The sequence below is a fragment of the Lutra lutra genome, chromosome 8 (assembly GCF_902655055.1).
Source record: "Lutra lutra chromosome 8, mLutLut1.2, whole genome shotgun sequence".
NCBI classification, from domain to species: Eukaryota; Metazoa; Chordata; class Mammalia; order Carnivora; family Mustelidae; genus Lutra; species Lutra lutra.
The window spans coordinates 132,685,429-132,713,193 of NC_062285.1; the positions used below are offsets into that span (position 1 = coordinate 132,685,429).

General features: G+C 55.6%; 1 protein-coding gene across 6 annotated transcripts; it reads left to right on the plus strand.

The window, feature by feature from the left end:
* The first annotated feature begins 13,783 nt into the window (after positions 1-13,783).
* Positions 13,784-25,753, plus strand: RASD2 (RASD family member 2). 6 transcript variants are annotated; one of them, XM_047743004.1, is made up of 5 exons: positions 13,784-13,904; positions 14,191-14,865; positions 17,056-17,191; positions 19,653-20,046; positions 23,377-25,753. In XM_047743004.1, the coding sequence occupies exons 4-5, from the start codon at positions 19,776-19,778 to the stop codon at positions 23,904-23,906; spliced, it is 801 nt and encodes a 266-aa protein (XP_047598960.1). In that variant the 5' UTR covers positions 13,784-13,904; positions 14,191-14,865; positions 17,056-17,191; positions 19,653-19,775; the 3' UTR covers positions 23,907-25,753. The 6 variants fall into 6 exon arrangements, with proteins under 6 accessions (XP_047598960.1, XP_047598959.1, XP_047598961.1 ...); XM_047743003.1 differs by lacking the exon at positions 17,056-17,191; XM_047743005.1 differs by lacking the exons at positions 14,191-14,865; positions 17,056-17,191.
* Positions 25,754-27,765: the final 2,012 nt, after the last annotated feature.

Sequence of the window (27,765 nt, forward strand, 5' to 3'; positions counted from 1 at the left end):
CACGCATGGCTGGCTTCCCTGTGCCTCAGTTTCTCCACAGCTACAAGATGTGCCAAGGGACAGCAGTCTCACAGAGTGGTGATGTGGGGCTGTGACTCCATGCACCTGTCTTCTGCCTGGTGTCTATCCCGGAGGCAGCTTCTCATTAAGTGGGGCCCCCTTCTCACTTGACCCCATTCGGGCCACCAGTATGTGCCCCACTTTACAGATGAGGAGACCAAGGTCCAGTTAGGAGAAGGAAAGGGCTCCCAGTCCATAGGAAGTCAGGGCAGGACCCCTTCCCAGGAAGGCCTCCAGCTCGAGGCTGCTCCTGGGAGCTGATCTTAATTGCTGGGCATGTGACCTATAGGACTCCCTCTCCCTGAGTCACACACTATACCCCAGTGTCTCTTGCCACTGTCTTCAGAGGGACCAAGCCTGTGGCAGAAACACCTCTCTTTTGGCTTTTAATACCAAAAGCAAGGGCTTTGCTTTCTCTGTGGAAACAAAAGATGGTGGTGGGGAGGTAACCCCGAAGCCCCAACATCAACAACCCCTCCACACAAACACCCCTCTCAGCTCCCAGAATGGAAAGGAACCTTCCAGGTGACTTGTTATCTCTTTCTGGGGCAGAAGAAGGTGGAGAACTAATTTTAACTTCTTGGGGATTTTTTTTTAGCCTTTATGTTTTTCAGACCAGGGGTAGGACATCAGGTGCCCCCTGAGTCCACAGAGTTGGGGGAAGAATTAAAGAAGGTGGTGATTTTGCTTCCACCAGACAGGTCCCGCCAATTGCAGAGGGTAGGGATGACAAGAAGGTCAGGGACCTGCGGTACTCGCCTTCTCCCCACCCCAGAAAACTCCTGCTCATTCCTCCCCCCAGATACAAGGAAAAGTATCATCCAGGGAATTAGGAGACTGAAACCAGATGCAGGAATTTGTGAAACCCAGATTTGCTGTGTGGCCTTGGGCAAGTCACTTCCCCTCTCTGGGCCTCAATTGCCTCATCTGTTACAAGGGGACAGTAATAGCTGTCTTGCCCTTACTCCCAGGGTAGCCATGGAGGCTCAAGGCAGCGCTGGACTGATTTCTTGGCCCCAGCAATAAGAGGGAAATAGCAAGACTGGAGAAGTTCCCACAATAATTGGAATGGGGCAGGAACCCCCAGTCTACCCACTGGAGAAGAAGGACCAAGACATCAGGCTCTATTTTGTGCCCAGCCCAGTGCTTGACACATGGAGGGTCTCTAATGCACATTTATCCATGAGGATTCCTGCTGGGGATGGTGAGGAAGGTTAGCCTGGAGAAGGGGACAGATTTCAATTCCATACAAGGGCCATGGGCTAACAGTGGGGGAAATGAGTTCCCTTTACTCCCAAACTTTTTTTTTTTTAAAGTACATTCCACACTCAACATGGGTCTTGAACTCACGACCTTGAGATCAAGGGTTCCATGTTCTACAGACTGAGTTGGAAATGAGTTCCCATTGAGAATTTGTCATGTGTCAGGGAACTGAATAGAAACTGTTAAGCTTTACTGAGGACGTGGGCACTTCAGGAGGGTGTAAAGGTTTTCCTGAACTCCTGCGAGCACTGGTGCTGGGACCCCTGTAACAGGCAACGCCTGCCCCCCACAGTAGCACCCCATCCCCACCCCCCAGCAGGTAGGGCTTGCCACCAGATGAGCCAGATCCATCTCCCCCAACCTTTACCACCCAGCTAAAGGTGGAGGAGGCTGCTCCCTCTGGGCTGGCCTGTCTCCCACACGCCCCCTGCCCCGGTCACCTCAAGAGACGGGCATGTGTCCCCAGAACGAAGCCTGGAGAGTGACCAAGGCCAGTGCTGTCCTGGCTGCAGGTGTCCGCTCCTGCTGAATAAATCATTATCACACCCATCAAGCATCTTCCCTGAGAGGAGCGCTCTCTGCCTCCCAGATGCTATCTCCCCCCAGGAAGCCAGGTGGCACTTCTGTGCCCCTTCAACAGATGGTGAGCAGGGCCGAGCCTTCCACCTGGTCAGGCTTACGTTTCCCAAGCTGGAACCAGCGCTCCCGGCCATCGGTGTGTAGCCCAGCTGATGGCCGCTCTGCCCCGCTCAGAAGCCTCCGGGGCTCCCCAGCCCCTGCTGAAGGGGGTCCCCCACATCCTCACCAAGCCCTACGCCTGCCACTTCCCCAAAGGAACCTCTGCTAGAGTCACCCCAGCATTTTCACACGCTCTGCGTAGGGTCACCTCCACGGCTTTGTTCATGCCGTCCCCTCCCTTCCCATTGCTAAGGTGCACCCTGCTTCTGGGCCATTCTGACGGCTGCACCTGCAGGGGTGGGTTTAGTCAGTGGAACCCCATGTGCTGACTCTGAGCCTCTCCAGGGCAGTGCCCACATCCCCAGTGTTTCACCCAGGCCGAGCACACCCGCCCCTCCGCATGCTCCGGGATCATTGCCTGCTCACCTGCCTCAGCTCCCCTGTACCCAAAGTTCCAGAAGGACAGGGATACGTCCCTGTTACCCACCAGTCTCTATTTCTACCTCCTTTGTATTTCCAGGGCCTGGAACAGAGTCTACGCTCACTCCCGGAAGGATGGAAGGAAGGAAGGAAGGAAGGGAGGAAAGAGGGAGGGAAGGAGGAGGGAGGGAGGGAGGGAAGAAATGTTATTTGTCTTGAAAGCTGATCTCTCCAGACGCCTCCAATTCATTGAATCTCTGCTTTAGAAACCCTTGACCCGGCGTATCTTCCTATTATTATCTTATTCCACCTTTATATCAGAATTCTTGTCTAAAATACCTTGGGAGCAGTTTTGACTCGATTCCAGAGAAGATGGTTTATACTGACACAGACGAGTAAATAGCTCTTAGATCGATTACCTACTGCTGCTCCCGTTGCACGCTGACACAGCCATCCCGCTGACGTGGATGGGAGCCGCTCCCGTAATTCCCGCTGCAAGATGACCTTTGCCGGCTACGCATTTTCGGGCAGAGAAACTCAGTTCAAGTTTGTAACCGACTCTGGCTATCACATGTCTCTGAATATTCTTCGGCCAAAAGTAGCTAAAGCTGAGGGGACCAGATAAGAAAGATGGGGGATTAATTACTCATCTTGGTTGAGTGCTGCGGGCTGGGCACGGTTCATCCTCCAGAGAGTGAGGGAAAGACGAGAGGGGGGTGGGGACAGAGGGACATATGCGTGTCACGTTTCTGCCTTCTCTAGAACTCCTCGTCTCATCCAGTCCCCAGCCTCAGGGTGCAAGAGGACAGAAAGGTCACCCAGTGTGGTCTCGAATCTCGGCATTCTCCCCAAAGATGCCCATCCCACCTGCGCTGGCCCAGGGCCGGCGATGGGCAGCAACTCGCTCCAGCCTGAATGGCACTGTGGTTAGAAGGTGTGGCCGGGGTGGAAAGCAAGCCTGTGGGCTTCAGAGCCCAATTTTGGAGTTCTGCTTCTAGGCAGCTCTGTGATTCTGAGTGACATGCTTGCTGTCATCAGGACCTCTGCCCCCAGGGGAGCGGGGAAGTGGGGGCATGGTGGTGTGTTTCTCGGGGGTGTGTGATAGAGCATCACAGGGCTTAGGAGTGCGGGTTCCCAGTAGACAGAGCAGAACTCAAGTGGGACTGCCATTTTCAAAATGGGTGACCTTAGGCACATCGCAAGGGCCTCAGTTTTCCCATCTGGTAAAGGGGGTAATAACGGCACCTCTCAGAGGGTTATCATGAAGAATAAATGAAACCCAGGAGTTGGGACCAAGGGAAAATTGATGATACCGGCCGTCACTCACGCAGCACTTAACTGAATGCTTACTATTGGTGGGGCCCTGTCTAGGATAGATGTACATCTGTATCCCTAGCTCCCAGGGACACAGAGATGGGAAGTAACTCTCCCAGCAGCACACAGCTGGCTCATGGCAGGGGCAGGATTTGAATTCAGGTCGTGGCTCCAGAGACAGGGTCCTCTCCCTAACCTTTACAGCCTTTCAGCAAGGTCAGTGAGGCCGGGTCCTCGCAATGCCAGGCAGAACTGGCCCTGTCACAGCCTGCGGACCCCTCTCCTGTTGTACGTGTGTGCCGCGCCCACACCTGGGCATAGGTGTCCTGCTGTGTGCTTGCACACCAGAGCTGTACTGTGTTTTCATATCCAAATAGGTGTCACGCTAAGTGACTAAGCAATAGTAAATCATCACCGATAAAACATAGCCGGTGTTGGCATGCTCCGTCTTTCCGAAACCTGCTCCCATCCATAAAAATGTGATCTGTGGGTCTCATAATCCTGTGTGCTGAAGAGAGGTCAGAGAAGGGTCACCCAACTAGCTAGTGACACCACAAGGAGAGGTCAAATCTGTAGGAGCCCTGGTTCATAGTACTGCTCTATGAGACAGGTCTCTCATGATCTGCCCCTAAGGGGTGTGGCCTGCACGCCTCCAGGCCAGGCTAGCAATTCATAACACTTCTAACTTACTCCTAATTTTGTTTGGAGAATGGTTTTTATTCGATTTAATGATGGGCAAGGAACCTGGGAACTCAGAAGCTGGTTAGGGGTTCAGATCAGTCACCTAGCGTTTTTAGTCAAAGTTTGCGTTTTTACCATGCACAACAAAACCCAACCCTGCTTCCCTCCTTCTCTCGATGTGTGGCCAAGAAGGCTGGGGCTGGCCATGGGCAGGCACCTCCCCAGCCCAGCCCAGCCCAGCCCAGCCATTCAGTTTCCCTAATAGGGATAAGCAACCCCCCGGCCCTTTTTAAAGCTAAGCAGGCATACCCTCAGTGAATTGCGACAATAACCCTATAAAGTGGGTAGTAATCTTATCCCCATGTTGCAGATCGGGAAACCAAGGTCTGGAGAGGCTCAGGGATGACGTACTTACAGTTATAAAGGCAGGAAGTGGTGGGGCCGAGATCCACACCCAGGCTGTGTGTGTCCCCGGTGTCTGGGGGAGTCACCGTCCCTGTGAGGCTCTACGGGCCACCCTCGACTCCCCCTGGACTCCAGCTTCTTTGCTCCGGCTCCTTTGCCAATGGGGCTTCTCCTCCTCCGCTGCCAGGACCCCAGTGGGGGAGGACCATGGAGCTGGGAAGTGCCCGGGGAGAGATGGGGAGCCTTGACTTGCAGCAGTGGCCACCCAAGGCCAGGGCGACTGGGCGGCTAAGCTGCACGAGGTAGCCCATCAGCCTTCTCCCTACGGCTCCTCATTACAGTCCTTAATTACGTGCTAACAGCGGTTCCCGAGTAGAGGGCGAGAAGGAAGGGAGGCAGAGCCAGCATCCAGATGGCCCTTCTGGCGAGCGTGGGTTTCATCTGGTCTTTATGTAAGAGTCGCTCGGTTTCCCAGATTGCCTTGGAGGCAGACGTTTAAACACTTGTTTTGTGTTTATGATACAGAGGAAGAAATTAAAAGGCCCCCAGAGGAAAAGGAGAAAGGAAAAAAAAAAAAACAGGAGTGATTCTGGGGGCTTATCAGGCAAGATGGAGAGAGAAACCAGGTCTGGGACTGTTTTCAAGAGAACGGCAGGCAGGTGGCTTCCCTGGGAGTGGGTGGTGAGATCCAGGATTCCATGATCACGAGCAGGGAGGAGGGCGAGCACCCTTCTGGTGACAGAACAGGGCAAGAAATGGCCCGTGATCGAGGGTCTGATGTGTGCTAAGCACTGAGGTAGTCTTGATATATTCTCTAATTCTCTCAACAACATTACAGATGCAGAAATAGAGGTCAGGGATGCCAACATTAGCTGGCCTGTACAACTAGCCTTGGATGGGGAATTCTAGAAGTTTTCCACCAAGAACACCTTCCCACATCTTCTCTCTTTCCACCCTTCCTTCTGCAGAAAGCCTCTCTGGAAAACCCAGCCCAGGGGTGTGGGCCTCTCTTCCCCAAGCTTCCCATCGTCATGGGTTCTGAACCAGATCTCTAACTTCCTCTGACTTTGGGTTGCTTTGGAGCTTAGGCTCCTGGGATCTGTTGGAAGATGCTCGGCGGTGATCACTCCAAGCTACCATTGGGTTTTCAGAGTCTCCCCGAGACACCCCACCCTGGAGTGAACCTCTCGCACATGCTTGGGCAGACATTGTGGTCTGACACTTCTCTGTTACAGAATCACCTAACGGACAGCAAGTACCGAGGCTTTTCCCTTCTTGTCTACACCCCTCAGGGGGTAGGTTGCAAGGGTATACCTTCCATCACCATGTCTTTACAGATGAGGACACTAAGGCCCAGGATCCTGGAGGGTTTGCCCACGGTCACACAGCAGGCTGGGGACTGAGCAGGAAGGAGAGCTCAGGCACAATCCCTAGCCTGGTGCTCCTCCCTCTGTCCGCCTAGGTTCAGTGACAAGCCACGATCCCCAACCCCTGGGGAAGGTGGGGTTCAAAAGATCACAGGACTTGGTGGTGAGAGGGCTAGTAGGAAGATGGGGCTGGAGGCAGAGGGAGGCATACTTGACATGAGATCCAAAATGACCTGATGAGAAAAAGAAAGACTCCCTGGGTATTAGAATAAGCCAATTTTCTTTCTGGTATTTTATGGGCCTGTATATCCTTGCAGACACTGTGGCCAAAATTGAGGGTTACAAGACAGAAACAAAGCAAATGGATCTATTTCTGTTGTTTTTTGTTATATAACAAACCATCCCCAAACTTGGTGGCTTAAAATAACAATGGTTCTATGATTTCTTGTGCTTCGCTGGTAGGCAGGGTCACAGCTGGACATGCATGCAGCCATTCAGCTGGTGACTGGAAGGTTCTAGAAGGGCCACATCAGTTCCCCTCTACGTGGTCTTTCTCACCACCTGGTTTCTCCTTCTTCTAGGACTGCTTGGATCTCCTTACTACATGGTGGCTGGATTTGGGGAGAGTGAAGGCAGGACCTTCTGGGCCTGCTGAGGCCCAGGCTGGAACTGTCACTTCTACCACATTCTGTTGGTCAAACCGAGTCACGATGTTCTCCGGATTCCAGTGGGGAGGAAATAAACTCCACGTCTTGATGAGAGGACTCGTGGGTGGCCATATTTGTAAACAAACTCCCGGAGGAAGTGGATAGGCATCAGGAAAGGTGGAAGGGACATAAGTCAGGATTTGCACAAATTTGACTTATGCACAACTTTCCGGAAGCACGGTAAAGGGAGGCTTATGGCCCTTCTGCACAGGGCTGGAGCTGGGGTTTCTGCGCAGCTGTCTCTGCCTCTCTTCCACTACCGTGCTTTTTTCTTCTTCAAATAACCCCATCGGCGGGAGACCACTAAAGTGAAAGAGAAATACAGCAAGGCCACAGTCATTAGCATCCTGGAACATTGGATTCTATTTCTGGCAGATCTGAGGTAGTTGGCAAACCTCTACCCCCTGCATCCCTGGCTCAGCACTCCGAGGTAATGAGCCCACTGTATTATGTGGCATTAGCAGAAGTGCCGGGTGCCAACCAAGAGAGGAAGTAGACTCCCCACACCCCACGAGCATCAGCATGCACCTGGCGCTTAGGGTTCTGCTCTGGGCTCAGAGGAAGGCAACTCACCTCGATTGAGTGCCCACTGCGTGCCAAGCACTGCTCGGCACGTCTGGCCCCTGTTGTTCTTCTGAGCCTCCACTTGTGCTCTTTTCCCTTTCCTGCCTTCCAGTCAATCTGGGTGTATCCTCGGTCTTCCAACGGGCCACTCATTCTCTTCCTGGCCTTTGAGTGTTCTGTTCTTTCTGCCTGAAACACGCTTTCTCTGGTTAACTCCAGGGAAACTCCGCAAATCAGGATTGCTGCCTTCTCTGCTAGATTGTAGGCTCCCGGTCCAGTGTTCTCCAAGTGTTTGTTGAATGGCTGAACGATGGAACAAATGAGATGTCACAACAGCCCCATTGGCAGATGCAAAATGGGGATAATAAGCTTCTCTTCGTAGGGTTCTTGGGAAAGTTAAATGAGTTAGCTGTGCAGCATGCTTAGAACAGGGCTTGCCTCCCCAACTTGAGCCTGGACTAAAGGAAGCAGTTGACAAATATTAGGTTAGAAGACCCGTTGTTCTCCCTTTGCCATTGAACCTCTCCTGCCTCGGTTTCTCTTCCATGTATTGTTTTGTTCTGCACGCTTCCTGGGGCTCTGGGAAGATTAAATGTGAGGAAGGATGAAGAAGACACCTGTAGAGTACTATCTGAAGCGCAAGGCTAAAGCAAGTTGTGTTGCCTTTGTGTCTCTGTCAGGACCACACCAAGTTAAGGCCAATGGCCTGATGAACATCCGGTGAGGAGCAGAAATTTCATGGGCTTGGGAAATGGTGAAGGTGATAATGGTGGTGGTGGTGGAGATGACAATGATGGAGTCGGAGATGATGACGACGGAGGAGGAGATGATGATGGAGTCGGAGATGATGCAGATGGGGATGATGATGATGATGAGATGATGACAATGATGGAGTTGATGATGGAGATGGTAACCATGATATTGGGTGGCTAGATGGATGGACGAGAGGGGTCATTATAGCATATTCAGGCCAAGCCTTAAGAAGACAATAGGATGTCATAAAAAGATTAAAGGACTACTTGTTCAAAGACCCATATTTTTTCAGTCCACGCTCTGCCTCTTACTAGTCAAGGGACTCTGGACAAATCATGACACATCACTGAGCTTCAGTTCCATCACCTATACAATGGGAACAAAACCGCTGTCCTACTTACTTCACAGGGAGGCCCCAGGGAAATCACACCATGATCGTTTTCATGCACACAAGCAGCTGTGGTTGTTGCCGCTGTGTCTGGGAGTGAAGCCTACATGCAGGCAGTCATTGCCATCGAGGAAATTGACATCAGCTCAAGCTCTTCTGCTTCCTTGCCCCCGTGTCTTTAAGACCCCTTCTAGCCTCCTCTTCTACAAATGAGGCTTAATAGTGTTACCCCCGATTAGGGTTATGGCCTGGCTAAAACGCGTTCTCGTAGGTACAGGGACCAACCCAGTACCTGAGAGAAGTGGGAGCTTCAGAAATGGTCCTCGTTATGATTAAAAGCCTCTGGTCCATTCTGGTTTTCTCTTTCCTGGCTACACCCTTAGCTTGGCCTGACCTACTATAATGATCCTCCTCTCCTGGTCATCACTGCTCCCTGCAAAACACTCTTTTGGTACGTTCTTCAAGATCTAGATGATGTCACAAAGGGCTGCCCTGTAAGGTTGTGCAGGTTGCTTACTGGCTCAAGGGCCCTCATCTAAGGAAATTCAGCTTGTGTTCCTCCCCTTCCCCTGCCTGCCAAAGTTGTGAGACCTTCTCTAAGGCTCTTCCTGAAGGAGGCAACTTTTCTAGTTGATATAAAAACCAGAGCTGAGAGGCACCAGAGTCATTCATTTAGCTTAGAAATGTAGAAACAGGTGGGTATCTCAGAGAGGATCTGACCCAACGTTCTTCTTGCAAAGAAAAAGGAACTAACCACTACTTATTAATTAATTAATTAATTAACTAATTAACTAATTAATTCATTCATTTCTCTATTGGACGTTTACTGAATACTTCCTACATGAGAAATGCCATCTCTATGCTCAGCGGGAGGCAGAAGTAGTCAGATGGGGAGAAGGACACAAGGTGTGTCTCATTCTCCTGTATTCCTGCTGACCTATCCTTATTGTTCCACTTCAAGGGATGTTTGGCGAGGTCCTGTGATGCTGGCTGTCCCCTGACCCTGTGCTCCTGATCCAGCTGGACTCATGCTGCTGGTGACCCAATGGCCCGTGCTAAAGTCTCGAGGCTGATTCAGATGCCTGTGTTCTTTTTTTTTTTTTAAAGATTTTATTTATTTATTTGACAGAGAGAAATCACAAGTAGGCAGAGAGGCAGGCAGAGAGAGAGGAGGAAGCAGGCTCCCTGCTGAGCAGAAAGCCCGATGTGGGGCTCGAACCCAGGACCTGGGATCATGACCTGAGCCGAAGGCAGCGGCTTAACCCACTGAGCCACCCAGGTGCCCATCAGATGCCTGTGTTCTGAGTCTAGCCTGCTAGTAACATGCGTTGAACTTGGTGAAGCCACCAACCATCCCTTTGTCTTCAACACGGAAAGATCGAGCTATGTGACTGCTAAGGTTTTGTTAACTCTGATCATCTAATCAGTGTTTCTCAAACTTTGGCATGCATCGGAATTAAAACCCCAATGGCTGGGCCTTGCCTCAAGTCTTCTGATTCAGTGGGTCTGGGGTGAGACCTGTATTTCTAACAAGTTCTCTAGACAGTGCTAATGCTGCTGATCCCGGGACCATACTTTGAGAACCACTGCTCTACCCTTGAGCAAACCAGGCGGCACATTAGAATCGCTTGGGAGAGCTTTAAACAGTGTGGATATCAAGCCCGACATAGAGCAATTAAATCAGCGTCTCAGAGCAGGAGCCTGGGCTTTGTTATCATGTAAACCTCCCCCAAGGTGATTTTTTTATCCTCCACTAGGGATAGGAACCACTGTTCTAGAAAAGCAGCCAGGGTTGTGACAGGATGTTGGTTGGGCAAACACCTTATTTCCGTTTGGAGAAATGGCTTTCGGATGTCTCCCATTAGTGGCCTGGTTCTGAACAGCCTCCCTGAGCCTCAGTTTTCCCTTCCGTAAGTGGTGTTGTTAGAAGAACTAAACTGAACTCTTTCTTCCTCGCTGTGTCTGCCCTCCACTTCCTCTTGTTTCCCAGGAGAGCTTGTGCACGCTTCTGCTCTGTGGCCGTTGAGCTGAGCACAATTCAATAAGCATTTATTAAAAACGCACAACATGTAAGATGCTGTCCTTAATGATGTAGGAATATGAAGATGAATCAGGCCCAGTCCCCACTCCCAAGGAGCTCATGTGCTAATGGGGATGGTGAGGCACATGTCCAAAATGTAAGACAGGATGTGACATAGGCCATAAAGGAAGTAATCACGATGAAGGCCACTCTACGCAGGGCCCCCAGCGCAAGGCACCTTATATTTTAAAACTCCCAACAACCCATAAGGCGGGTACTGTAACACCCACTTTACAGGTAAAGAAACTGAGGTTTAAAGGAGTGGTTAGTTACCTATATGCAAGAGCCAGGTTTGGGGTTTTTTGATTTTTGTTTTGTTTTTATTTTTGTTTTGCCACAGGATCCCGAAAGAGGAAAACATTCACACCACTAGGAAGGCTAGGAGGCTTTGTGGGGAGAGGTGTGAACACCATGTTTTGAAGGATGTGTAGAAGTTTGCTGAGTGAAGATAGAGAAAAAGTTCTCCCAGATAGAGGGATCAGACACACAGAGGCCCGGAGGAGGGAAATCCCAATGTCTCAAGGGATCTGAAAGTGGTTTGATTTAGCTGAAATGCAGGCTGATGGTTGGGGGGGGGGGGTGGGAACTAGATCCTATTTCGAGGCTTCGTATGCCAGACTAAGGAGTTCAGATTTTGTGTCTTAAGTCATGACAATTCTTGAGCAGGGGGTAGCATTTTTTAAAATTTTTTAAAAATATTTTATTTATTTGACAGAGAGAGATCACAAGTAGGCAGAGAGGCAAGCAGAGAGAGAGAGAGAGGGAGGAGGAAGCAGGCTCCCTGCCGCAGAGAGCCCAATGCAGGACTCGATCCCAGGACCCTGAGATCATGACCTGAGCTGAAGGCAGAGGCTTAACCCACTGAGCCACCGAGGCAACCCGGGGGTGGCATATTTTTGAAGAAGTTTAAAGTGGTCATGGATTGGGGGCAGTGGGACAGGGAGCCCAGTAAGTAGGGGGGGTAACTACTGACAAATGAGCCATTTGAGATAGTGAGGCACATGGGCAGGAGAAGGATAGGAAAGCGGGGGACACTGGCAAGCCTGCTGTTGGAGCTTCTTTGGGCATCGGTCCCTTATGTGCACCTGCTTGTTGACTGAGCCATTCTGCATTCAAGGAGGGGTGGGGTGGGGGCAGGAGCAGGTGGGTCTCCCGGGGCCCTGCGGGTCCAGGTACAGCAACCCTCAAGATATGGCCCATGGAGCGTGACTGACTCTGAGTGGAGGACGGGGCTGAAACAGCAAGTGATGGGTCTCCGGCTGGCTCGAAGCTAGCCACCTGCTGCATTTCCTGGATGGGAGTGGGAGAACTGGCCCCACGGCCTGAGGGCTTCTGACCCCAGCCTTCCGGGCGGAGCATGACACGTTGCCTGCCTCCTACTCTCCAGCTTACAGTCAGCTCAAGGCGCACAGCCTCTGTGTTGAGCTGAGCACTAGCCCTCCTGGGCTGAAGCCAATTCCTAGAAGCAAAGTCTGGATGTGGAAAGAGTGCTGGGCTGGGATCTGCCATTTGCTGGCTGGGTGGCATTGGGCACAATCCTTAGTCCTAGCCCAGATTTCATATCCTCTGATCAGAGCACTAAACACAGCCAAGTAATGCAAGTGCCACGCTCTCCACCTAGTCCCTCCACCTCTACCTACCCCATATTCTCTGGTTGATGTCCCCAGGGAAACTCAAGACCACACAGGGACAAAGCAGAGCAAGCCACTTTCTAGAATCTAAGTCGACAATTTCGGCACTTTTGGCACACTGTGGACCTAGCATATCATACCCATTTTATAGGTGATACAACCAAGACCCAGAGGAAAGCGTGAGCTGAATTTCCTTAGCTAAGTGCCCTTGAGCCAGTATGCAACCTGTGCAACCATACAGGGCAGCACTTTGTGACCCCATCTAGTCTTTGAAGATTGGCTAGTCATGTATTTGAGGGGTTACAGAAGCAGGACTTGAATGCCAGTCTCTCACCCATTGGAGCTGGACCCCCAGCTTGGTAACCCTCAGACCCTCACCGCCCACCTAGAGGTTGGAGGACAGATCTGGTAGTGGAGGGAAGATTGGCAGACATTCTCCAGGTCCAGGGTTCTCTGGATGATACAAAATATGGTTCGATAGGCAATATTTGTCCCTTCACCACATCACAGTGAGAACATTCTCTTTTCAGCCTCCTGAAAGCATGAAGGAAGAAGTCTCTGATGGGTGCTAATAGATCTTTGACACCTCTCCAAACTTTGCCAATCTCCCTTCTTTCACTGAGGGCACATCTCAAGCATGCAAGTTTCCAACTAGAATTTAATAACCTTGGTTTGTTTTCATTGTGTTTATTTTTACTCTTACCTTCTATTTATGGCAAGTGATACTGGCTTCCCATTTAAGGCAGTGACATAACAATCCTCTAAAAAATGTGTTGGGGGGAGAGTGGGTCTTGGACTTAAGAAAATACTAAGTAATGAAGGGTGTCTAGATATGGAATAATAGGAACCACTGATGTCTGCCCTAGTTCTAAGCGGGGAGAATGGAGGTGAATGCTTCCGACTCGTTGCCAGCAGGGCTCTCTCTACAGTGCTCTCCAAGACCTCCACTCAGAAGCGCGAGAGGCTAAGGTGACTCCGCAGCTCCTCCGGGCGGCACGTGCGGGGTCCACGCGCCATCCCGCAGAGTCTCGCGGGCCCGAGATCTTGGGGGCGGGCCGGACGGACACCGGCAGGGCACCTGGGCATTTCCGCCACAGAGGAGGGCGCGGGAGCCCGGGCACGCGGGCTGGGGACCTCGGGCGACTGGCTGCGGGACCCTCGCGGGTCACCAGCGGTCGGCGCGGTGTGCGTGCGAATGCGCGTGCAGACGTCAGCCTCCGAGGCCGGTGCCGCCTTCCGGTCACAGTGTGCGCCCCCAGCCGCCCCACTAGTCGCCCCCAGCCGCCCCACTAGTCGCCCCGGCCCCACGCGCCCGGGCACGCGGAACGCCGGACTGCGGCGCCCGGGCGGCCGCGGGCAAGGCGGACTGGGCGGGCGGGGCGGGGCCGGGCCGCAGGACCCACTGCCCATTGGCCGAGCCCAGTGCCGGGGGCGGGGCGCCGGGCAAGGCGGGCGAGCGCGCTCCGGCAGGCCGAGGCCGGCGCTGGGCGGCGGGACCCGCTGCTCTCGAGCCACGAAGGGGGCGGACGGGCGCTGAGCGAAGGGCCCAGGGACCGACGCTCGCAGGCGCGGCGGAGAGCGCCCAGGCCTGAGGTGGGCTTCTGCTGCTGGGCTCGCCAACTGGCGCCCCGGCTGCGATTGCTTTCCCGAGGGACCGTTGACCTCGCCTTGCGGGAAAGAGGGGCGTTCGCCTCCAGGAGAGGGAGGGAGGGAGGAGCTTGGGCCCGCAGAAAGTTCGCCCCCACCGCGGGCCAGAGGAGGCGAAGTGGGAGGAGGAGCGGGTTTAAGGCTAACTCGGAGCTACGTGCGAAACCTTGGGGCGGCGTTCAAGGCCCCCTCCCACACGCGCGCGGAGCTGAGCGCCCTGCTCCTCCTCCAGCTGCTGGCGTCGCCTCGCAGGGAGAGAGGAGCCGTCCCTCTGGCGCGGGGAGAGCTGCAGAGCTGCAGGCAGAAGAGGAGGCCGCGGCGAGCAGGGCAGCACCCCCACCCCGAGCGACCCTCTTTGGCGCGGGCGGAGAAGGTGGCATAGGCGGCCAGCGTAGGTTTGCCCTCTTGGGACGCGCACACACGCACGCACTCCCCAGGCACCTCCAAAGGACCCTCCAGGAGTCTCTAAGGACCCTCTTAAAGCCCGGAGTCTCCCCTACTGCCCTCCCCCACCCGCGGAGACCAAGGCGGGGACCCCGGGATCGGACGTCCCCGCGCCTCCGGGCACCTGGCTCAGCAGGAGTCCCCCGGGTCGGGGCAGGGCAGGGCCGGTGGCGGCGAGCCCGAGCCCGCCCGGCGCCCAGGCCCCTCCGAGCCCTCAGAACCCACCCATGGAGCACCGGCTCCCCATGTCCCCTCGCCCGGCCGCGCCCAGCCCGGCGCCCGGAGCCGCGCAGAGGAGGAGCCCGGAGCAGTGACCCAGGAGCCGCTGCAGACTCTGGAAGCCTCGGCGGCAGCGGCAGCGGCAGCGACGGCGGCCACCGGAGAGGCCAGCGGTTCCCCGCACCTCCAGGCGCTTCCAGGCAGCCCTCCAAGCTGTGCCAGAGGCCCAGCGCACCATTCTCAGGTAGGAGAGAGACACCCCATCAGAACTGGGGAGCTGGCTGATGTGGGGGAAGCCAGGAAGAAGGGTTTGAGTCTTGTGGGAGGAAGACTAGAGGAAGCATTAGGTGACTAGGGAAAGTTAAGCTGATTGAGCATCTATTATGTGATGGGATCATAGGCAACTTTATGTATCTCTAGAAAATGATCCTAGTTGAGCACCTACTATGTGTCAGGCTGAGTGCTAGGCCCTTTCCTTATCCCAGGTGGGAAGGACGTATGGAGCTTCTACTCTGTGCTAGATGTGTTCCTAGGAGCTTTCCATTTCAGGGACCTAGGGCAATAGCCATTTAAATATGAGGACACAGGCTCGGAGGAGGAAAGATCACGGAGCACCTTCCTGTCCAGTGTTCCTCGAGCTTTTTGGAGGGTTGGTGCAGGGAGTGAGTTTTCTGGGTGATTCTTTCCCCCGGAAATATTTCCTGTCTTCAGCTGGCCTGGAGGGCCTCCAAGTCCCTCTGGTGGGCTCCTTCTGACCTCTCCTCCCTTTCCCTCCTGGCCTGGGAGGATGACGAATTCACAGCAGGTAGGAGGCCAGGCTGGGATGGGGCAGTGAGTTCGGGAGCCCGTGATTCAGGCTTACCCTGGTGTCACAGTGACAAAACAGATTCCCCCCCCCCCCAAGACCTCTGCCTGCACTCCAGTCCCACCACCCCTGGCTGTTCCAGGGGGACCCTTGAATGCCAGGAGGAGATGCACCAAAGGAACCCACTTGCTATGTGCCAGGAGCTGTATTAGCCTCTTGACTTCTGGCTGCATAATCCGGGCCACCCTACAGGTTTGTTTCCACAGTCGCCATTTGGTCAATGACCGTCCCCACCAGGCCAACCCATCTGCCCAAGGGTACTGAGCTGGTGAGAAGCAGGGCTGGTCTCTGAGAGACCGATGGCTGCCCACTTCTTACCATCCTGATCTGCCAAGGGTAGCCAGGCTGTCTTGGCCAAGCCCCCCAGGACGCCTCTTGGTGTGAGGATGGAAGTCAGTGAATAACACGTATGTCTAGAGGGGCTGGGATGTGTGCTAATGGAGGAGGCTTGAGGTGTGTGGGAGGGAGTTGGGGGGGGGGGGCTGGTGCAATGCAGCCAGCTCTGGGGACTCACAGGGAGAAGGACATGTCAAGACTCTTGTCTTGATGTCCTTGTCCCTCTGATCCCCTCCATCTCCCAGGCAGACCCTAGGTGAGGGGCTTGAGGGTGAAGAAGGGGGTGAACCCATAGATGCATTTGCTGGGAGCCGACTGGGCAGGGTTTGGGGTGAGTCCTAGGCAGCGTGCCTGTCCCCAGCCACCTGTGGGAAGAGAGAGGGAACAACAATCTAATAGGGCCTCAGGGGTCATTCCTCTGCCTGACGCCAGCTGAAGCTTCAGAGTCAGGCGCTGTTTGGAAAAAGACGGGTTTTGGCCAGGGGGTGGGTTTTTATGGAGGTAAGAGCCCAGGCTTTCAAGCCCAGCAGCCTAATTCTCATCCTGGCCTGGCCAGTGATCCGAGTGAGCTGGGGCAAGTGACTCAGCCACACGGATCCCCAGGGTCCCCACCAGTCCAGTGGGTGGATGGTGGTCTGTTCTTCACGGGACAATCGGGAGGTCCCTGGAACAAGGTACGCGAAGCATCCGGTGTGACAGAAACCTGTCTGGCTAGGCTCTTCTCTCCCCTCCGCCCCACTCCATCTCGGCTCTGGGACTTTCTGCCTCCCAGGGCCCCTGGGAGTGGCTTGGGGTGGGGTCAGCTGAGAGTCACAGAGCTCCCCTTAGGGTTCTTATGCTGTGAGGGGTCCCCATTAGCCACTCTCTGAGCCTCCAGGGTTAGGCTCTACGTTTTCAAAGGGCCCCTCTCTGCTCCTCGCTGTGTGGGGTCAGCCCGGCTGAGGATGGAGAGGGGAGAGCGGGCAGCAGGGGAAAGCAGCTGTGCCCACAGCAGCCCACAGTGCGGCCTCTGGGGGAGGAGAGGGAAGGAGGATGTGGGGACAGGAGGTGGGGCTCACAGAAGCCGTCAGCTGGCGTCCAGGTGTCTGGGTGCCACACACAGCCCCACGTGCCTGGGGCCTTGTGAAGACTCACAGTCTCCCAGAGAGGAAAGCCACTCCCCCCTCTCTCTCCCCCTCCCCCGCCCCGCCTTTGCCTCCTTCTGACGCCCTGTCTCCTCTCTTCCTTCCTCAGGCTCCTTCAGCCACTGATAGAAGCACGTCTTTACCAGGAACCCTGGGCTAGAAGCCGGGCAGGCGATGATGGGGACTAGCATGGTCCCTGGGTCCCTAGGGGCTGCCGGCCTCCTTCCCTCTCAGTCTAGACAGAGGTGATCACAGCAGAATCAAGCTCCCTGCAGGGGGATGGGGAGGGGTCTGTCGTGGCATGGGGACTCTTTCCCTCCCGTCTCCGCTGAAGGCCCAGGCTGCCTTGCTGAGAAGCCTTCAGCTCCCCACCCCCAACTGTGCACCCACAGGTGTGTCCAGGGCACAGAGACCCTCAGCACAGCACCTGGGCCAGCCAGGCGGGGCGGGGGAGGAGGGACAAGGCCTTAGAAGGAAGCTGCAGGAGAGCGCCAAAGGCAAACCGTCTTGCTTCATTCATTCCTGGATTGTTCATCCAGCCCTTGCTGGGTACAAGGCACTGAGATCCTATGGGATAAACTGAGAGATGGCTGCAGGCATGAAGGGGGTGGGGTGGGCATCTTTATCTTGGAGTCACTGTCCTGGCTCCCTTATTAACTACACAGGCCAGTCATGGGGATGTTTAAGTATCAGGGTGCTTATTTGTAATAGGCAGATAATATCTTCCCTGTACGGAGGCGGAGGCGGTAAGGATGCTCCGTGCATGGGGCAGACAGCCTGGGGTCAGATCTCTCCTTTGCTGGTTGCTGGCTGTGTGACCATGAGCAGTTACTAAACTTCTCTGTGCCTCAGTATCCCCTCCTATAAACTGGGGGAACACCACCTACCTTCTGGGGTTACTCGGGGCAGGGAGCGAGTGAGTACACGTTAATCAGGGCGCCCAGGACACTCTGGCATACGTTGACTGCAAGGTCAATGTCAGCTCCCACCAGAATCCGCTTAGAATCCCTGATTTTGTTCCTGTACTTAGCACAGGGCCAACACGGCAGGGGCTGGGTGAGTGGTGGTTGTCAGGGCTCCAGGCTTGCTTAGGGTCAGCGGTGTGCCGAGCGGGCTTATGTGCGCCTCTCTTTGCAGTTCATTCATCGAGGTCCTCCTGGTAGCTGGGAATTGGCCATGGTGGGAATGTGTGTGCCATGGAGGTTGATAAATGCTACCAATAAAAGCTTTTGAAAAAGGTAATTCTGAGAGCCGGTTTACTGCACTGTGGCTCTCAGTTGGACAGGGCGCCAGTCGGGGCAGACGCCTGAATGCCCCGAACAGGGCGTATGCCAGAAGACACACACAAGAGGTCCCTCCACCTCCAGTCTCTTAGCCTTACAGCAGAGGATATTATGACGTCGGAGAGGGCCTTGGGGTAAATGGATGAGGCATTCCAGGCCCCTGAGCTGGAGAACCCCGGCGGGCCGACCAGTGGGAGCTGGCCTGTACAGTTTCCAGTGCACCCTGAAAAGAGGTGCCTTCTCTGGGCAGATGAACTCCATGAAGACATTCCCTGCTTTCCCACTCAGCTGGGTGCCTTGTGCAGTGACCAGCCTGCACAACTGTGTGTGGCGGCTGGGCAGAGGGCAGGCGGAGGGCAGAGAAGACTGATATCCAGCAGGCCTGTATCCACTTCTAGTTCCTCTTCTCTAGAGGGAGGAGGGATTCCTGCTGGGGTGGGCTGGGGAGCCAGAGAAGCCTCCAGAGAGGAGGTGGTATGTGAGCCAGGGCTTGAAGCATAAAGAGAAGAGGGTGTTCTGGCAGAGGGACCAGCACGAGCTAAGAAGTGGAGGCAGATCTCAGCAGAGCTCCAACAGAGTGATGGGCTCAGGGGTTCTGAGTGGATTCTGGTGGGTGCTGACGGAATGAAGGGGAGTGGCAGGGCTGCGGTTGGCCTTTGGGGTGGGCCTGTTGAGGCCCTGGGGCTCTATTTATCTCCATTTGGGCTTTGGAGCTGGGACCCATTTCAGTCTCTTCCACGAGGCTGAGGATCCCCCATAGAAAGTTTTGGGTGTGCCTCTGAACCATAAACCCTTGGAGCTTTGAGGGACTCGAGTTGTCCCAGGGTCATTTCTCTGACCCACATCCAGGTCTCTGGATCTCCTGGAGGTGAGCAAATTCCCAGGGTCTGGGGCTGGAACCTCTGGGCCTGGGCTGCGGAGGACGTGATCTGGACCTTGCTTTTTTCCCTGTTTCTGGGAAGGCCCCAAAGGCCACAGCACCCCCCACCCCAGGCCTAAGAAACGGCTCTCTAGTGCCTTCCCCAGGTCGTGGCCTGGACTCACAGCTCCTGGGAGGCCAGAACAGGGAAAGGCCCCAACAAAGGGCCAGGGAAAGATCAGGTTCTAGCAGGAGTTAACGTTTTGTGACCTGAGCCTGTGCGACAGTCCTGGGAGCAGAGTCCCTTTCATAGACACGACAAGTGACTCTCGGGGAACGCCAGCGACTGGCCGGCCGAGAGCAGCAGGGAGCTGGCGTAAAGCGAAAATTCAGGCCCCAGCCGTCCTGGGCCGGAATAAATAGGGGGTGAACGGACGCCAGGGCGGTGAGCCCCTGTGTGGTGGGTGGATGGGCAGGAAGGAGGCCGAGAGGGCGTGAATGAAGGCACGGGCAGGGCTGCCAGGCCCCCTAGAGACGCCCCAGTCTAATGTCTCCGTCTTACAGACAGAAAGTGGACACCTAGACAGGAGCCCCGCGGAGGAGACCAAGGCGGCCAGCAAGAGGCTGCAGGGCCGGGTGCAGGGTCTCCTGGCGTCGGCTCCCCGCTCCGTGCCGCCGGCCCGAGCCATGATGAAGACCTTGTCCAGCGGGAACTGCACGCTCAGCGTGCCCGCCAAGAACTCGTACCGCATGGTGGTGCTGGGCGCCTCGCGGGTGGGCAAGAGCTCCATCGTCTCCCGCTTCCTCAACGGCCGCTTCGAGGACCAGTACACACCCACCATCGAGGACTTCCACCGGAAGGTCTACAACATCCGAGGTGACATGTACCAGCTGGACATCCTGGACACGTCCGGCAACCACCCCTTCCCTGCCATGCGCAGGCTCTCCATCCTCACAGGTGGGTGTCTGGGGCTTGGGGGGGGGGTGCACGTATCTGCTCACCGCCAGCCCCACCCCGGGCGTGGGGAGGGGCAGAGAGGGTGGGTGCCGCTTGCCGGAGCAGGTGACCAAGCCCAAATCCCAAATTTGGGGCCCAAATCCCACACCGGCTGGCTGGCATGGAGTGCTGCAGGGCTGCCTTCCAGATCAGGCGCTGATGCAGGTGGGTGTGCAGGGGAGAGGGGTCGTCCTCTCCGGGGAGCAGAGAGGGGCTCCCGCCTTCCTCTTGCTGGATGTCGCCCTGCAGAGCCCTGGGGCCCAGGGTCAGTTTGCTGGCCTCAGTTCTCTTGACATACCAGGCCTTTGCTGTCCCTCAGAGCAGTAAGGGCGGACCCCGGGGAGCAGTCAGTCAAAGGGCAGGTGGGAGCCCGGCCCAGGCCAGTAACTTAGTAATAATCACAGTTAACAGTGGTGGCAATAGCTAATGCTTCTCAAGCTGCGTGCCTGAGCCCATTCTTAGAGCTCGTGTGGGTTTCTTTCGTCCTCACAACTAACCTGGGAGATGGGACTTTGCTTCCATTTTACAAGTGGGGAAATTGAGGCCCAGAGAGGTTAAGTTAGTCCAGGTGGTAACATAGGCGGTCCCTGGCTGTCTGGCTCTTCTCCACCACATAACTGTCCTGTAGTCTCTTGGCCCTGCTGGGAATGACGGGGAGGGAAGAGAGATTGCCCGGGATTAAGGGGGTGGATGGAGTTGGGGGCCTGGGCCATCCTTTGCCTAACCCAGGCAGTTTCCCCGTGGTGGCTGTAGGAGGGCGGGCCAGAAACCGGTCTGCCCGGGGCAGCTGCTTCCTGGTTTCGTACCTCTGGGCAAGTGACTTTATCTGTCAGCAGCTTGGTCCTCCTCTCTGTGAGAGCATGGTGTCAGTGCCCACCCCAAAGGTCACGGTGAGAAGTAAGTGAGTTCATACAGCAGAAGTGCTTGGTGAACAGAGAGTAAGTGCTCAGCAAACACGGGTCTTACACTAACCCAGCATTTATAGAGTGTCTGCTCGGGGCTAGGCAGAGTCCTTGCCTGAGCCGTGCTTCTCCCACTGAAGGGAAGGAGTGAGCAAGTGCTCCCTAGCCATCACTAAAATAACCCCCCAAACGGAGATGCTCTTGGACCAAGAAACGCATGCCGTTTGCGCTCCTGCGCCCTCACCCGAGCCAAGCCCCCTCCTTCAGCGCCCTGGGCAGATGGCTTCTTCCTGCAGGCTGTCCTAGTGGACTGTCCAACCCAGCCCATAGTTTGGAGAGGCTGTGTGCTGATGGAAGGAGCCCTGGGTTGACCTGGAGCCACTTGGTGGCTTCGAGGTGTGATCAGAGATCTGAGTCTCAGTCTCCCCAGCGGCACGGCAGACATCGGCTTGCTTCCCCCGAAGTGTGGCTGTGGGGACAATTCAAGCACCTGCTGGGGGTGCAGGGATGTCTGCTTTCCTTGCCTTGGGGAGGGGACTGGGTGCCCACTAATATAAATAAGGCTAACATTAGAGGGAGGAGAGAGACAGATGTAGAGGAGGACCACGAGCGTATTTCCAAAATTCATTTTTTAATTACACCAGTGATTTGCAAACGCACCCTCCTGTAAACACAGAGAAGGCTAAAGAAGCCCCCTTGTCCTGTGTCCCCAACGCCAGACTCCTGTCCCCTCCCCAGCGGTGGCCACTCCATTAGTCTGGCGGGGACGCTTCTGGACCCCCCACGAACACACTGACCTTTATGTTTGTATCATCGTTGTGACCGGGAGGGTTTTTGTCCATCTCCTTTGAACGTGCACTTAGGATTCGGAGCACATCTGTCTGCTGCTTTTTTTTTTTTTTCACCCACCAGCCCGTGCCTCGTTTTCCAACCTGGTGCTGGTGCGCAGGAAATTCTGAAAGCCGTTAATTGTGCTGCCGGCTCTCTTTCCAGCTGCCAGCCAGGCTGTCTCTGAAGCTTGGCATCGCGGTCTTGCATCTGAATATGTCAAGGCCGCCGAGTCCTCAGGGGCCCAGGATTAGCCTAACGGGATGGGGTTGGCAGGCCAGGCTGGGGCCGCCTTGCAGGTGCCTTTCTCAGGGGCCCCCACCCCCATTCTTCCCATCCCATTCCGCCCATTCACCCAGCTTTACAGACACCCATCGGGCGCTGGGCGCTGGGAGTCAAGGTCATGGGTGACACCGTCTCCCTCTGCCCTGGAGCGCATGGTGAAGGGCACACCGTTGGCCAGATCATGGTTCTGAACGTTGCATGAGTCTCTGAGCCTCAGTTTCCTTGTTTGGGGAATGGATTTTGGACATCTCCCCACAGGTTCTTACGTATTGAGGCCAGTTTGAGCGTGAGCCTGTAATCCCAGTGGTATCCTCCAGAGACTGGGACGGGCACCGCCCAGCCTCTCTCTCCCTGCCCCCCGCTCCCTCTGAGCGGCCCGTTTCAGACCCAAAGACCTGTCTTGAGTGATGCGGTGAGTTGAAGCAGGGACCGTGTGGGTCTTGGAGGCTGGCACTCACTTACTCATCCGTGATTTATTCAAGAGGCAGAGAGCACTTGTGGGCCAGGCACTGGCTAGGTAAGGACAGCAGCGGGTCCACATCTCGACCTAGCCACGTTCATGCTGTGTGAGCTTAGGCGGGTTGCTCGCCCTTTCTGAGCTTCTCTTTGCTCACCTATACCAGGAAGGTGCAGAAATCCCCCTCACAGGGGCTTTGGGAGAAAAGTGTGATGGAGCCCACGGCCCACGCTGGTTCTCGCAGGGGCTTGTTCCCTTTGGTGTCTCGAAACGTAAGACCTCTGAGCCTGGGCCACTCTCCATTCATTATCCAGGGAAACCCGCATAAAATGATGTATTTCATCCATGTGGGACGGATGGAAAAGACTAAGGTTTAGAGAGGTGGCCTGGCCTACCCCGGGCTGCGTGGCCAGCAAGTGGCAGGGGCCAGATGTGAACCTAGGCACTCTGAGTGCCTCCGATGTGTCAGGCACGATTCCAGGCCCCGGGAGATGTGCACAGAACAAGTCGGGCAAGACCCCTGCTGTCGTGAAAATTGTACTGTTATTATTATTATTATTCTAACACAGTCTGCACAAATTCACAAGCAACTCACTCCATCTCCAGCCCTGCTGGGCAGTGTTGGGGGAATTAACTGTGTCTGAGCCAGGCTGAGCCACACGTTTGCTGTGTGACCTTGAACAAGGGCTTGACCCCTCTGGGCCTCGGCTTCCTGCTCTGGAAAATGGGGAGAACAGCGACTCCTCCTTGGACTGGCCGGGAGGGTTGAGTCAGTGTCTGGAAGGGGCGGCCTCCCCACCTGTGTCCCTCTCCCCACAGGTGACGTCTTCATCCTGGTGTTCAGCCTGGATAACCGGGAATCCTTCGACGAGGTCAAGCGCCTCCAAAAGCAGATCCTGGAGGTCAAATCCTGCCTGAAGAACAAGACCAAGGAGGCGGCGGAACTGCCCATGGTCATCTGTGGCAATAAGAACGACCACGGTGAGCTGTGTCGGCAGGTGCCCACCACTGAGGCCGAGCTGCTGGTGTCCGGGGACGAGAACTGCGCCTACTTCGAGGTGTCGGCCAAGAAGAACACCAACGTGGACGAGATGTTCTATGTGCTCTTCAGCATGGCCAAGTTGCCCCACGAGATGAGCCCGGCCTTGCACCGCAAGATCTCTGTGCAGTACGGCGACGCCTTCCACCCTCGGCCCTTCTGCATGCGCCGCGTCAAGGACATGGACGCCTACGGCATGGTCTCACCCTTTGCCCGCCGCCCTAGCGTCAACAGTGACCTCAAGTACATCAAGGCCAAGGTCCTACGGGAGGGCCAGGCCCGCGAGCGGGACAAATGCACCATCCAGTGACCGGGAGGGACGCTGGGGTGGGGCTAGGGCAGTGCCTTCCAGGAGGTAGCCTACTGTCCATGTCCCCCCTCAACGAGACCCCCAACGGCAGCCATGTTCGAAGGCCTCTGGCACCAGAATGGGCGACCCCAGTCTCTGACTTCTACGTTCTCCTACCTTTTCACCACTTCCCCTCTGATTCTGCTTTTCTGAGGTCCCCTGTGCTTCCAGCACCCAAATCAGGGCCGCCCTAACCTTAGGGCTGTAAGAAATGCTGATGCCAGAGGGGCCAGACTCCCTACCCGGAGAGAGACTCCTGGAACAGTCGTAGCCGGGTGGAACCGAGCCCCCCAGAGCAAGGACTCAGGCTTAGCTGTTCCCACCCCCACCCTGGGGGTGGCCCTCAGTTGTCCCTGACGGTGAGCCAGTGGCCGCTGACTGTATGAAGGAAGAGGAGCTTGGCCATGCCCTGGACCACGCCCATCCCTGGACTTCCTGGCCTCTGCTGGCCTCCGCCGTGTCTGTCTGTCTGTCTGTCTGTCTCTCTCTCTCTCGCAGTTTCCTCCCCTCTGTCTGCTGGTTGTGCTTTGAAGTTCTAGCTGTCCTCCCGTTGTGCGTAGCTGTTGGAACAGAAATCCTTGTACTGTAAAAGCTGCCCCCGCCTCGCTGGCCGGACCCCACTGCCTCTCTTGGGGACCCCTCCCTCCCCCGATCCTGATCCCAGACAGGGTTCCGGGGTCCTGCCTCCGGCTAGACACTGCCCTCCGTCATGAGCGTCACAGTTTACACTTGCACTGTGGGGGCGGGCAGGTTGGGGCTGCTTCTCCTGCCCTCCTCCCACCCCCCAGCCCCCTTCCCTCCCCCGTGTCACAGAGGAGGCGGGTGAGACACGGGGAGGTGGTACGCTTCAGCCCATCCCTGCAGCACCCGGTCAGGGCAGGGATCTGCCTCGAACCACGCTGTCTCCTATTGTGCTTGCTTCTTAAGCATTTATTGAGCACCTGCTGGGTGCTGGGTCCACTGTGTGCTAGGAAACAAAGAGGGTGAGCAGTGCACTTTATGCCTCCCAGGCCAGGCCCTTTCCCAACCCTGGCCTCTTTCCTTCACCCGCATGGCCTGTGCCCACCCCTGCCGCCCCACTGCCCTTTGCCCTGTGTGCTGTTTGGGGGTGGGGGGATGGGGGGTGCAGGAGCAGCTGGGAACCGGAGCCGAGCCCGGAGAGGTAGGTGGGAAAGCTCCTTGAGGGTCCCTAGCCTGTGCCTAGCGCTGGACTGCTGCGGACCGGGTGTGGTGGGATTTGAGCATGTGGACCAAAGGTCTTGCTGTCTTGTCCTCAGCTCTTAACAAATATATTTTGTATCTTAATCTCCTTCAAAATATTGAGATTTAGTCCTACCAGGAACCTTAGTGATCATCTAGTGACTCTTTCTGAGGCCCAGAGAGGGTGACTGTCTCTCTGGTCCCAACGCACACGGCAAGTCTGTGACTGGCAGGAGTGGGGCTAAGTCTGGGTATCGGGCACACCCCCCCCATGCTTCCTCAGCCCTGGGTGGGGGGAGGGGCCCTTCAGAAACCAGAGCGCCTTTTCCCTAACCGTTTCTCCAGATCGTCCTTTGAGGGTTCCTGTAAATTCTGTGTACACACACGTGAACACCGAGTTCTACACGGGCCCCAATCCCAGCTTGCCATACCCTATCCCTCTCCCCTGGCACCCCGCTTCCATGCCCTCACCCAGCCCCAGCCTGCACCCTCTAAGCAGACCGGGTACCATCGCCAGGACAGGTGTGTGGCCTGGTCCCACCCCATGATGTCCCCCTGCTGCCCCAGATCTCTGTGTACGCTACCAATTAAAGTGGGTTTGTTTCTAAGCTGTGTTCCTGACCATGTGAATTTTCTCTGCTTCCCAGAGGTTTGCTTCTTCCTCCAACCAAAGCTGGCTTTGGCCTCCCCGGATCACACCTGCCCTTGGGGAAGCACTGAGTCAGTCTTCAAGTTTGAATAGATGGAGGAGGGGCACCCCAAAACGGGAGGTTGTGCCCCTCTCTTGGCCCTTGCCCTTGTAGGCCTTCTGGGAGGTGTGTGCTGAGTTGGCAGTGTCCCTCTGGAGGGGTAGCGAGGTCAGATGAGAAATTCCCCCCCACCCCACAGATCATTAGCTTTTTGGGGCCACCATAGGTCTGAGTTCTGTGGGGCCCTGGAGACCATTGATTTGGCCCCCAGGAATGATTGGCGTCGTCTGGAAACATTTTTGCATCACCAAGCCTTGGGTGGGGGGGTCCTGCTAGTATCGAGCAGAGAGAGCGCCCCTGTGTTCAGGTCATGCCCCACAGTAAAGAGTTACCTGTCAGTAGTGGGCACTTTCAGCTGGACAGTTGGTTCTCAAGGTCAGGACAGAGCCCAGGTCTGTATGGTTGACTTGATGTACAACTTTCTGGACAGTATTTAGTAAACCCTGGACGAGCAGAGTGAGCCCTCGTGTGGAGTGAAGCAGAGTGTGCGAGGGGCTGAGGGTGGAGGTCAAGGGACAGGATCTTGAGCCTGTGCCCCCCGAACTTGCCCCTAGGGTGGAGGGAAGAGGAGGGGACCAGCCTTGCACCTGCTGTGTGCTTTATCCTTGGTGTCTCCAGCCCTGCCCCCCTTCAGCTCCACGAGAAACCCACTCCTCGTGTTCACCCCGCTGTCCCCTCCTTGTCCCAGATGGCACAAAGCTGGTGCCATGGCAGATGGGGGATTCGAAACCAGAGGCCGTCTCAGCTTCGTGTGGGCGAGAGAAAGATTTTTGCATTGATGGTCTGTGTGTGTTTTTTTTTTTAAGAGTTTATTTATTTATTTGACAGAGATCGCAGGTAGGCAGAGAGGCAGGCAGAGAGAGAGGAAGGGAAGCAGGCTCCCTGCTGAGCAGAGAGTCTGATGTGGAGCTCCATCCCAGGACCTTGGGATCACGACCTGAGCTGAAAGCAGAGGCTTTAACCCACTGAGCCACCCAGGCACCCCGATGGTCTGTGTTTTTGATCAAGAAATGCCAACAAGCCTGTAAGGTGACCGGGCTCCCAGTTCAGAGGGCGAGATCTCTGTCCGGATATTCACAAAGTGAGGGGAGCCTGGCTAGGGTAGAAGCGAAACCAGGCGGGCCTGGGGCGTGGGGGAGCAGGAGGAGAGCTCCCCATTCTGCCCACCTGGGAGCCTAGCCCCCCTTCCATCCTTTGCCCACACTAGGCAGAGAGGGCAATTGTAGGAGGCAAATCACGTTGACGCTTTCCTAGTCCTGGACTTTGTAAGCGTGAGACATGGAGGCGACACTGTCCCCTGTATCACAGGCCAGCACAGTGTCATTAGAAGGGCTCATGGGGACGCAGCTGGGCTCACCAGAGCAAGCCTTCCCCTGTGGGCCAAGCCCTGGCCCTCTCTGCCACTCCCTCCCCCTGCTGGGGACTCTGAATAAGTCATGTCCTTTCCCAGACACTTGAGCTTCTTTATCTCTACATGGGAGGTGGGGACAGGGCATTTGGACCAGACAACATACGAAGAAGCCCCTTGCAACCCTATGTTCTCTGCAAGGAGGAATTAATATTCCCATTACACAATCCATGACATTCTGCTCGTTACTAAACAGAACACGCTTGCTCCAGCCTGGGCCTGGCCCCGGCTCCTTTCATCCCTCAGGCTCTCCCTGGGATGGGGTTACTGGGCATGGGGGGCTGGCTGCAGCAGAGGACACTAGCCCCACAGATCTCTGCTTAGCCCTGGGACAGAGGGTAGAAGCAGATGGTAGGAAAATTCCCCCACTGTGAAACCATTCAGAGACAAGTGCAAGACAGCCGTCTTAGTTCCCGGCCCCAGCACGGGCACGCTGGGAATCTGAGTTCAGAGAATTCTGTGC